Raw genomic sequence first — 11284 nt, 5'->3', positions numbered from 1 at the left:
CGGATCGTCTTTATGAAGTTTTAAGGATATCCGAATTTCATATTGGGCTTATGACAATTTTGAGCTTAATCATAAATCAGCATTTTTAAAATTTTTTTAAAATTGTCAATTTGGTCCTATTTCTGGAATTTTTAGGGCGGAAGGGGGGGGGGCGCCTCGCGTTTCAATAAATGATTGTAAAAAATTGTATTATGTTAATTACAATAAGAATACAAACTTTTATTGATTTACGTTTTTTTTTTGATGTATCATTATTAATAAATGTCTGATTGAACTAAAGTTTTGGTCCCCTTTATACATACTTCTGCTTAGTGCAGATTTTGAAAACTTAAAACAGTTTCTTAACATTCTTAATTAAAATGAAGACTGAAGGAACAGATAATCAAAAATGTCTTGATTAGAATCAAGACCTAAAAAGTAGCGATAAGACTGAGGGTATCACTTGTCTGAAGGATCAGATATTAATTTTTCTTTTTAATTGAAACTTAAATGCATGCTTAACAAAAAACAACGTTCCATTACCGTTTTCCGTTGAAATTAATTATTTTACTGGTAATCAATTTCAAAAATTTACTTATCTCGGCTTTTCGACCACAATTCCATTCCCCGAAAACATTTTATCATTACATTAATTACTTTTGAGAGATAACGTGTCAAAATAACCTATAAAACAATAAAAAACTGTAATAGCGGTCTGTTTAGCCATGACAACAACCTTTTAAAAGTTTCAAGGACTTTATAACCCTTTCGTGACTAACAGGACCAGAGCAAACTATAGCTTAACCTGCTACTAGTACGACCAGGGAGAATTGATGTAAACTGGAGTTAAAATTTAATCATGTGCGACCTGCGGCCTTGAAACTCTCCCATAGTCCCAGTATGTGTAGAACATAATTTTTTCACTGTTATCTGCCAAAATCAATCTTTCTCGGTAGTGCCGCCTCCTCACTTGAATTTTTCAAGATATATTAAGGTTTGATCGAACAAAATTCTAGATTACTATTTTCACTACCATGTCCCTCTGCTACCTTGAAGCAAACTTTCCTCTCTTTTTGCTGCTCATTACTGGTGCCATTCCCTTGACTTTCTGTTCGTTATAACTACTATCATGAGTTTATTTATTTCAAATCAAAATATAAAAAAATGGATTCTTTTTCCTTTTGTCCTACTTAGAATTTACAAATGTATATAACGTTTTGCCGTGCCATATCAATTAGTCTCTAACCATTGTTAGAAACTAGAGAGAGAAATTGGGCAGTAACACTGATCATGCCCTGAACTATGAGAAAGAACAATACGACGGTTGACTAAAGTACACTTGATATTACATCATTTTGAAAAACCGCGAGTAAAAATGTTACTGTCCCTATTGAATTTGGCGCCATTGGTTTTAGAATAATTACAATTCTCCACTGCGAAGCGTGCCGGTCACGAATGGGGATGTAACGTCTCTAGGAACTTTTTAAAACGCAAAACCATACACGTACTCTCCCAAAAGTAAGTAATGTAATGATAAAATGTTTTCGGGGAATGGAATTGTGGTCGAAAAGCCGAGATAAGTAAATTTTTGAAATTTATTACCAGTAAAATAATTTATTTCAACGGAAAACGGTAATGGAACGTTGTTTTATCTTAAGCATGCATTTAAGTTCCAATTAAAATGAAAAATTAATATCTGATCCTTCAGACAAGTGAAGGTATTTTTTAAACGCTTGTGTTGAAAAGGAAATTAATATGAATTCAAATTATCAAAATAGCCTTCATCATGCTAGAATATTTTTAATGTATCCCTAGTACAGCACTGAGCTAAGCTTCCACCGATTTGTTACTAATTAAAGGTTATGTGCGTCGACATAGAAATTTGTTTTCCTTTTTTAAGTGTGACAATAGAGTGCTGTCAGAAGCGCCGGTGTGACGTCACCCATGCTGTTTTCCCATAAAGAAAAAACGGTAACTCTCATGGCCGCCCATTGCTAAAGGCAGACTCGTGACGTTTAACATTGGATCTGACGTCACAACTGACAGCACTCTATATGATTCACTTATGCCATTATAGGAGCGCCTTAACTCTTTGCCCACGTGACTCTTGCAAAGAAAATAAACACCTTGTGGTAACCTTGTTGAAGATTTGTTTTGCCGATTTGGAATATTTCGCGATTGTGGGAGAGTCAGTTTTAATTGAGGTGACCGACTGAAAAATCACCCCAAACTTTAAGAGAATTAATCACGACGTTTGGATAAAACACAAATCAAACACTTTATTTAAAAAACAACTTAAAGTTAAATTGGCTCATTTGGAGCTGGCTAAATTAAAGGAATTTGCCCATTTGGGGCCTAACTAAAGAGGTTGAGAATTTTGTTCTCTACTACACTCTACAGGAGCTCTCGGTCTAAACTAGTTTTTTTTGTAAGGTAAATTTTCGGTGAAAGCTGGAAGCGAAGAACAGATAAAGAAAGGGGTGTAACCCCTAGCACGGTACGGGATGGAAAGTTTCGAGAAAAACGCTGACTCATTCCCGCTTCGTATTTTTGGTTTTTTGAGGTGTTTTTTACCCCAGCTTACACGGGCGTTTTTCGCTACTTTACCTTTATCATAAGTAACAAGGTATTACAAAGTATAGAGGTTTACATAGGATTTCAGATTGGTTACAGATAGTTTTCATTAATTTTTTAAGGTTACAAAATACAGATTTAAATATATTTATACAAAAAAAAGGATAATAATCAGAAATTACAAATAAAGTAAATTAAATAAAGATAAATTCAAACAAGTTGGTAAAGTTCAAAGTTTGACGCGTTAAAATCAACACACCTAAGAAATGGAAGGATCTGCCTTCCACTGTACAAAACGTTTCAAAGTAGACAATCCGTTTCCTGTTAGAGCATACGTCTACTGGCCGGAAATGAGCTATCAGCCAGCCACATTGCGCAGGTTTAAATTACATTCATTTAGTGTTTATTTTCCATGATGCTTGTGTAGAAGACAAAATAAGGACGAGGGGGAACTCAACCTTGAGATGTTGAAGAAGTTATTTAAATTCAGCATCAAAATTAAAATTGTAAAAGTAGTCTGAACATTTTTAGCAATTTGGAGATTGTTTTAAAACTTCAGCTTCTAATATCGTTTTTATTTTTATTTTTGGCTTGTTTAAGAATGTAGAAGTTTCTATTCTAATGTTGAATATGTTTTTCTCTCATACCTTGAAAATTTGTATAGATATCGTAGAGAGTGAAAGAGGGGAAGAAAATTTTATACGCTGTCATGTAGGTCTCTAGAATACCAAGAAACATACGTCATAGCAAAAATTCTCTTGCCTCTCCTTTTAGAGTGTATGGGTTCTGAAATACCTACCAGAGTGGGGTCCCTTAGTTCTCAAAAAATAAAAAAATAAAAATAGTGGCACCGGGTGAAAATGTGGGAAAGCTTAGATATTATTATTATTTAAAAAAAGAGTTAGTGAGAGAGGGAACATCTCTGGATCCAACTTAAATCATGCCCACTTTTAAAAAGTTAAAAATAATCATCATTCGTTAGGAAGCCTATTTATCAGTCGGTAGGCGTACCGCCGATTTTAATTAGCTCTCAAAAGTCGTTGCATATAAGCCTGTTTTTGAGCCTCCCCACAGAATGAGTTTTTAACTATCGAGAGGGTGGAATTTGACGACAACCTGATGACGTCACAATCTGATGGGGAAGACTATCTCGATATTTGGCTCTTTGAACATCAAAGTTTTCAATGCGATAATGAGATATATACACTGTAAAAAAAAGGGTTCTTCGAGGGTTTTCTATAGAACTCTTACGTTCTTGTTGGAACGCTAAAGGTTCCCAGAGGTGGATGAAGGTTCACAGTAGAACAGGAAGGTTCTTAGCAGATCGTATCTAATTAAAAGGGTTCTTGTAATAACGTGTGGGGTTTTAATAGATCCTTGAAGGTTCTTGAAAGAACATTCGGGTTCTTGAAAGATCCTTGAAGGTTCTTGAAAGAACATTCGGGTTCTTGAAAGATCCTTGAAGGTTCTTGAAAGAACATTCGGGTTCTTGAAAGATCCTTGAAGGTTCTTGAAAGAAGATTCGGGTTCTTGCGAGAGCCTTCACGGTTCGTGAAAGAACATTCAAGTTCTCGATAGATCCTTGAGGGTTCATGAAAAAAATACGGGTTTTTGAAAGATCCTTAAAGGTTCGTGAAAGAACACTGTTAGAAAAAAAGGTGTTTCGTGGGTGTTTGGAAATACCTTGAGGTGTTTATATACTCTATTTAGAGTGTTTTGTAACTGAGATGGTGTTTCTCCGCAAAAAGGTGCTAGTTCACTCTTTTTAGGTATTTTTTAAAGGAAATGGCGATTCACTGGTACGTAGAAACACCTTTAGGTTTTTACCTCTCCGAGTGACGATGACGTCACGAAGAGGTATAACACTGGACGTTTCTGTGTGTGTGTCTGTTTGTCACCACGTTCGCATTTGGCAAATCGGAGCAACCGTGTTCACAATTCCCGGACCGCGTTCGCAGTTAACAGAAATTAGGAAAATTCTACTTCATTACGCTATCTCCACACTTGTCTATCATATGGTATATACCACATATACGCCAATCTGCAACATTGGCTTCTACTCCTTTATCATCGTTGGGGTTAAGATGCACGCGCGATCGGCTACGGTTACGAGAAACGTTTAGCTTCCCAATGACAGGGCATCCACCAAATGCTCACGCAATTGCGCTTATTCTAATCATTTGTGAATGAATCGCCTTATATACCCTAAATTTTCAAAAAATGTGAAAACGGTGTACGCTAGAAGTCAAACGTCAAAAATAGCTATGTATAAATTCATTTTAAGAATAACGTTTCTTAAAACGGCTTAACTAGAATTAAGGAAAAATACTGACGATTAAAAAAATTTATATCAGTTATATTTATTTAATTATTTAAGATAATCTTCTTTTCTACGAAACGACACAAGTGCAAGTTTATATAGAACGAGTAATGAAGATTGCATATGAATAGTGTTCAGGCCTACTCTAAGCTAAAGCTTTAACTCTAAAAATTGTTATTCTCGAACCACTGTAAACCTGTCCTATAGTTCATATATCACGTCAAATATCCACGCCCAACAGGGGCTTAAGAAACCCTCCTGGCACTAGCATGCCCGGGGGCTATAAAATGACTCAGGTAAAAATTCCCTAGCAAAAAAATACAATGAAAAAGTTTTTCAGTCGCGATCAAGACGCCAATCGATAAATACCTCTTTCGTTCGACTCAGTAAATTTAAAAGTGAAAAATATTCCAATCTATGATAATTTCAAGCTAATTCTACTGTCAATAAAAGTTTTGTTTTGATATCCTCTCGCCTCAATTACATTCGGGAACACAATCACGAACATTAAATGGTCCGTCGAGCCGGATCAAGTGCGAAAAATTGTGTATGTACCTTTCCATTCCAAAGTGCATAACCGCGACCGGCTATATTTATATACGTGGACATTGTGTTTAATGCGTAGTGGAATCTCAATCAACATCAAACTTTGCATCAAGTAAGACTATTAAGTATGGATCCTTTATTAAATAAGAGACGGTCAATTAAGGGCCAAATTACGAGAATTGAATCGGTAGTCGCGGGAGCAAATATTCAACCGCTAAACGAAGCCGCTTTAAAACTATATCTTGACAAAACTGATAAACTAACGACAGATTTGGATGATTTACATCAAGATATAGTGGGCAGTTGTCCACCCGATGATTTTTCATCACACGAGGATGAATATAACGCGCTAGTGAAAAGACTAGAAGATCTACAAATATATTTCTCAAGCACTCTGAATCAGAGTCTAGCCGCCGCGGCAGCTGCGAGTGTAGTAACGGTAACACAAACAAGCACACCAAGTGATGACATTAGGTTACCAAAGTTAGACTTGCCACATTTGGAGGAAATTACTTAGAATGGTTATCCTTCCATGATCTCTACGTCGCAACGGTGCATAATAATCAAAAATTAACGCCGGCTAGGAAATTTCAATATTTGAAGTCATCAGTAAAAGATGAAGCTGCGCTTCTTATCAAATCCTTTCCAACTACGGACGCCAACTACCCCGAGGCCTGGAGCATTCTGTTAAATCGCTACAATAACACACGCGAAATTATTGATGCTCATTTGAAAGCGTTATTTGAGCAATCCCGAGTGACTCGGGAATCGGCTACAGAGCTGCGTAACTTAATTGACACCACGTCAGAATGCATCCGAGCTCTGAAGGTATTGAATGAACCTGTCGATCACTGGAATTCCATCTTAATCTATATCGTAAAAGAAAAACTAGACCCTGAATCTAGACGCCAATGGGAACTGACATTAGGTGGAACAACCTCTCCTTCGTTTGACGATCTAAGAAACTTTCTTGAACAAAGAGCAAGAGCTCTTGCAGCAGCTCAAGCTACCCCTACCACCACCAAAAGCAAAACGTCTAGCCAGCCAAGGAAGACTACACTAACACATGTTGGAAATACTAGGGGTACTCGCGGATGCATCATTTGCCACCAAGGCCACTCAATCTACAGGTGCCCCACGTTCGCCAAAGCATCAATTACCGATCGTTGGGACCTTGTTAAGAAGAAAGCACTCTGTTTCAATTGCTTACGACCTGACCATGCTAGCCCTGATTGCAAGGCCCAAAATTGTCAAAAGTGTGACAAGAAACACAACACTTTGCTTCATCATCCTTCTCCGATAACTAAAAGAGAAACAAGCACCTCACCTATTAGCTTTGAGCAGGAAGTCGTATCTCATATTTCCCGAGAGGCAAACAGTATTGCACAAGTCCTTCTATCAACCGCCCGAGTTGTAGTCAAGGATAGAAACGGCCATTTTCATCAAATTAGAGCCTTACTAGATTCGGCTTCAGAAGCCAGTTTTGTTACCGAAGCCTGTGCAAAGCGGCTGCAGCTGCCACAAAAGAAGACTAATACCTCAATTAGTGGCATAGGAGCGTCAAGCGATAACGCTTCACTCAGTAAAATCAATATGGAGATTTCATCGTTGTATGATGACCAACTATCCATCAAGATCGAAGCATTAGTTCTCAAGAAGTTAGCTAAAGAAATTCCTAAGATGAAGGTCAATTTCAGCTCTTGGGAGCACATCAAAGGCTTAAAACTTGCTGATCCTAATTTCCATGTCCCACAAGAAGTAGACCTTCTGCTGGGCGCTGATGTCTATCTCGAAATAGTACTAGAAGGGATACACAAAGGTTCAAGTAACCAACCAGGGGCGTTCAAAACAGTATTCGGATGGGCAATATCTGGTGCCGCAAAAAGTGCCACCCCTTCATCTGCATCTGAGTTCACTAGTCACCACTGCTCAATCGACGAGCAACTCAAAAAGTTTTGGGAACTAGAGGACATACCCTCAAGAAGACTACTAACGCCAGACGAAGAACAGTGCGAAAAGCTCTTTGCAGAAGCCCATACTAGAGATTCAAATGGCAAATAAATTGTTAGTATTCCTTTCAAGCATTCCCCAGAAACCTTGGGAGAATCTAGGAGCATAGCAGTTCGGAGATTCAAGGCATTGGAAAAGCGGTTGCAAAATAAGCCAGAACGGTATACCGAGTATAAGAAATTTATGGCTGAATATTTACGTCTCGGTCACATGAAGCTGGTAGAATCCCAAGAAGACGTGGATAATGCCTCAACAACTTGCTATATTCCTCATTTGGATGTTCAAAATGAAAAAAGCAGCACGACGAAGACTCGCGTAGTCTTTGATGCTTCAGCCAAAACCTCTAATGGTGTTTCACTAAATGACATTCTGTTAGTAGGACCTAAACTACAGGATGACTTAGTTAATATTCTGATAAGATTCCGAATACATGCTATTGCCATAAAAGCAGATATAGCAAAAATGTACCGTCAGATTTGGGTACAACCTAAGGACACAGAAGTTCAAAGAATCGTATGGAGACCGAATCCAGAAGAACCTATTCAAAACTATAGGTTACTAACGGTCACCTATGGCACGGCATCCGCGTCCTATCTTGCAACGAAAGTACTGCAGCAACTAGCCATCGAAGTCAAAGATAGTCTACCTTTAGCCGCCGAAAAATTAACCAAAGATTTCGCCATGGATGATTTACTGTCTGGAGCCGACACTATCAAGGACGCCTTACAGTTACAATCACAACTCCTGGAAGCAGCTGACAGTGCTGGTATGGACATTAGAAAATGGGCGTCTAACGAACCGAAACTCCTTGAGTCCGTAGCGCCAGAAAAACGAGAAATTCCAGTCCCTTTACTATGTGATAAGGAAGCTTCCATAACCACTCTCGGGTTACACTGGAAACTAGCTACTGACGAGTTTTTCTATGAAGTAACGTCACCCCCGGAGAGAAATATCATCAGCAAGCGAACAATTTTATCAGATACCGCAAAAATCTTTGACCCACTTGGATTGCTTGCCCCAGTTACAATTAGGGCCAAGATACTAATCCAGGACATTTGGAAACAAAAGTTGGACTGGGATGACGCACTACCAGACATGCAAGTCTACGGATGGCAAGCTTTCCGAAATGATTTGGCAACCATCGAAAACATTAGAATTCCTCGCCACATCTCGCAAACCGAAGTCACGCTGTCAAGTCTAGAAGGATTCTGTGACGCATCTGAAAAAGCTTATTCAGCAGCGGTCTATATGAAAACGACAAATATCCATGGAGAAGTCAAAGTCCAGCTAATCGCAGCGAAAACAAAAGTAGCTCCAACGAAGACCGTGGATGTACAAAGACTGGAGCTCTGCTCTGCATTACTACTAGCCAAACTCATTACTCTAATTAAAGAGTCACTGCCTGGTACAACGTTGGCACACGTGATCAATTGTTGGTCTGACTCACAAAATGTCCTTGCTTGGTTACGCTCTCCCCCGTATCGATGGAAGACATTTATCGCTAACCGAGTAGCACAGATACAAGAAAGGCTACCTACTGCTGTATGGAATCACGTGCCAGGGACTTCTAATCCCGCTGATTGCGCTTCACGAGGCATATCAGCATCGGAATTACAATCACATTCATTATGGTGGCATGGACCTGAATTCATTAACAAAGCAACTCCAGGACCTACTCTAGTGGTCGAAGAGTCCCCAGAATGCTTACTAGAGGAGCGAAGGATAAAAGTCTACACCACTTCATGTCAATACGACTGCAAGTTAATTTCCTCATATTCGAGCCTGGCAACACTTGTACGAGTCACAGCGGTTATGTTTCGCTTCATCCACAATGCAAAACCATGCAACAAATTAAGTCGCAAGCATGGACCTTTGACTGCCGAGGAACTGGACAGCGCCCTATATCACTGGATAAAAGTGGTTCAAATGGAACATTATCCAAAAGAATTCAATCAACTAAATAGAAAACTGTCCATTCCTGCGAAAAGCAAGATTTTATCCTTGCAACCGTACATCGGGCAAAATGGTGTACTCCGAGTTGGCGGCAGACTACGTCATGCAAATCTACCTCCGAACCAAGCCCATCCAGCTATTCTACCAAAAAATAGTGACCTCACTAAACTGATCATCAACCATGAGCATCAAAAAAGCTTCCATGGAGGATCTCAGTTGGTTATAACTGGATTGCTTCGACGATTTTGGATACCTGGCGTCCGAGATGCTGTCCGATATCAGATCAAGAACTGCGTAAGATGTACTCGTCAGAGGGCATCTACAGTGCAACAAATGATGGGAGATCTGCCCCCTGCTAGAGTTAATAAAGCAAGACCATTCCAAAAATGTGGAGTGGATTACGCGGGTCCCTTCCTACTACGGGTAATCAAGGGCCGCGGACACAAAATGTTTAAAGCCTACTTAGCGATATTTGTATGCTTTACAGCGAGAGCCATCCATTTAGAGCTTATCAGCGATATGTCGACTGCTGCCTTTCTAGCAGCATTAAAGAGATTCGTCGCCCGACGAGGGTTATGCAGCGATATGTATAGCGATTGCGGTACTACCTTCATAGGAGCAAACAAAGAAATGAGAGAATTCCTCAAATTGGTCAAAAGTACCCCTTACAACAATGAAGTAGCAGGATGGTTTGCAAATGAAGGCATCAACTGGCACTTCAACCCCCCAGCGGCTCCACACATGGGAGGCCTCTGGGAGGCTGGAGTGAAATCCGTCAAATTTCATTTAAAAAGGGTGATCGGCAACGTTGACCTAACATATGAAGAGATGCAGACGCTCCTATGCCAAATAGAAGCGTGTCTAAATTCGAGACCTCTAATGGCTTTAAGCTCTGACCCAAACGATCTCAATGCCTTGACCCCAGGGCATTTCTTAATTGGCGAAGCACTTACAGCCATACCAGAGCCGGACCATTCCGGCGAAAAAATCAATCGTTTATCAAGGTGGCAACTTAGCCAACAGTTGTTACAACACTTTTGGAAACGATGGCGAAATGAATATTTGTCAAGACTTCAGCAAAGACCCAAATGGGCTGCCGTTAAAAACAACTTGGCGGTAAACGACCTTGTTCTTCTAAAAGATGAGAACCAACCTCCTACCAAGTGGAGGATGGGCAGAATTAGCCACTTACATCCAGGACCAGATGGATTAGTTCGTGTTGTTACCGTGAAAACTAGCACGGATAAAGAACTAAAGCGACCAGTTCAAAAACTTTGCAAACTTCCTTTAGAATAATTCAAACTCTAATTGTTTTATTTTGAAATGGACATTTCAAGGTGGGCGGAATGTTCAGGCCTACTCTAACCTAAAGCTTTAACTCTAAAAATTGTTATTCTCGAACCACTGTAAACCTGTCCTATAGTTCATATATCACGTCAAATATCCACGCCCAACAGGGGCTTAAGAAACCCTCCTGGCACTAGCATGCCCGGGGGCTATAAAATGACTCAGGTAAAAATTCCCTAGCAAAAAAATACAATGAAAAAGTTTTTCAGTCGCGATCAAGACGCCAATCGATAAATACCTCTTTCGTTCGACTCAGTAAATTTAAAAGTGAAAAATATTCCAATCTATGATAATTTCAAGCTAATTCTACTGTCAATAAAAGTTTTGTTTTGATATCCTCTCGCCTCAATTACATTCGGGAACACAATCACGAACATTAAAGAATAGAAACACAAGGTTAATATAAAGCGAGTAGGATGAAATGATCTCTTACAAAATCAAAACATTTTTTATTGCTGAATATTAAATGAAAATATGTTAAATATGTTTTGGCATTACGATTCCTTTTGTAGTTTTGTAGCTACAAAGTTCTGTTTCATTTCAATATTCCAAGAA

The 11284-nt window shown here is 39.1% G+C and overlaps 2 protein-coding genes across 2 annotated transcripts; both read left to right on the top strand.

Moving 5' to 3' along the window:
- Positions 1–5160: 5160 nt before the first annotated feature.
- Positions 5161–7480, top strand: LOC149663972 (uncharacterized). The gene is made up of 3 exons (XM_089841973.1): positions 5161–5169; positions 5499–5902; positions 6004–7480. Exons 1-3 carry the CDS (start codon positions 5161–5163, stop codon positions 7478–7480), a joined length of 1890 nt encoding a protein of 629 aa, XP_089698099.1.
- A 132-nt stretch (positions 7481–7612) lies between these two features.
- On the top strand, positions 7613–10678 carry LOC149663971 (uncharacterized). The gene has a single exon (XM_089841972.1). It carries the CDS (start codon positions 7613–7615, stop codon positions 10676–10678), a length of 3066 nt encoding a protein of 1021 aa, XP_089698098.1.
- The last annotated feature ends 606 nt before the right edge of the window (positions 10679–11284 follow it).

This window comes from Phalangium opilio, unplaced genomic scaffold, assembly GCF_054372755.1.
Source record: "Phalangium opilio isolate 3A_F unplaced genomic scaffold, DU_Popi_V2 ptg000061l_1, whole genome shotgun sequence".
Taxonomy (NCBI): Eukaryota; Metazoa; Arthropoda; class Arachnida; order Opiliones; family Phalangiidae; genus Phalangium; species Phalangium opilio.
The sequence above is the reverse complement of the archived record's forward strand: the minus strand, read 5'-3'. Positions and strand labels throughout refer to the sequence as shown.

Bases quoted from the DNA above. Each gene is read 5' to 3' on its own strand.
- LOC149663972 (XM_089841973.1), top strand. The intron at 5,903-6,003 runs GTTAGACTTGCC...AACGCCGGCTAG, and splicing joins GATGACATTAGGTTACCAAA to GAAATTTCAATATTTGAAGT.
- LOC149663971 (XM_089841972.1), top strand. From the start codon at position 7,613: ATGGCTGAATATTTACGTCTCGGTCACATGAAGCTGGTAGAATCCCAA.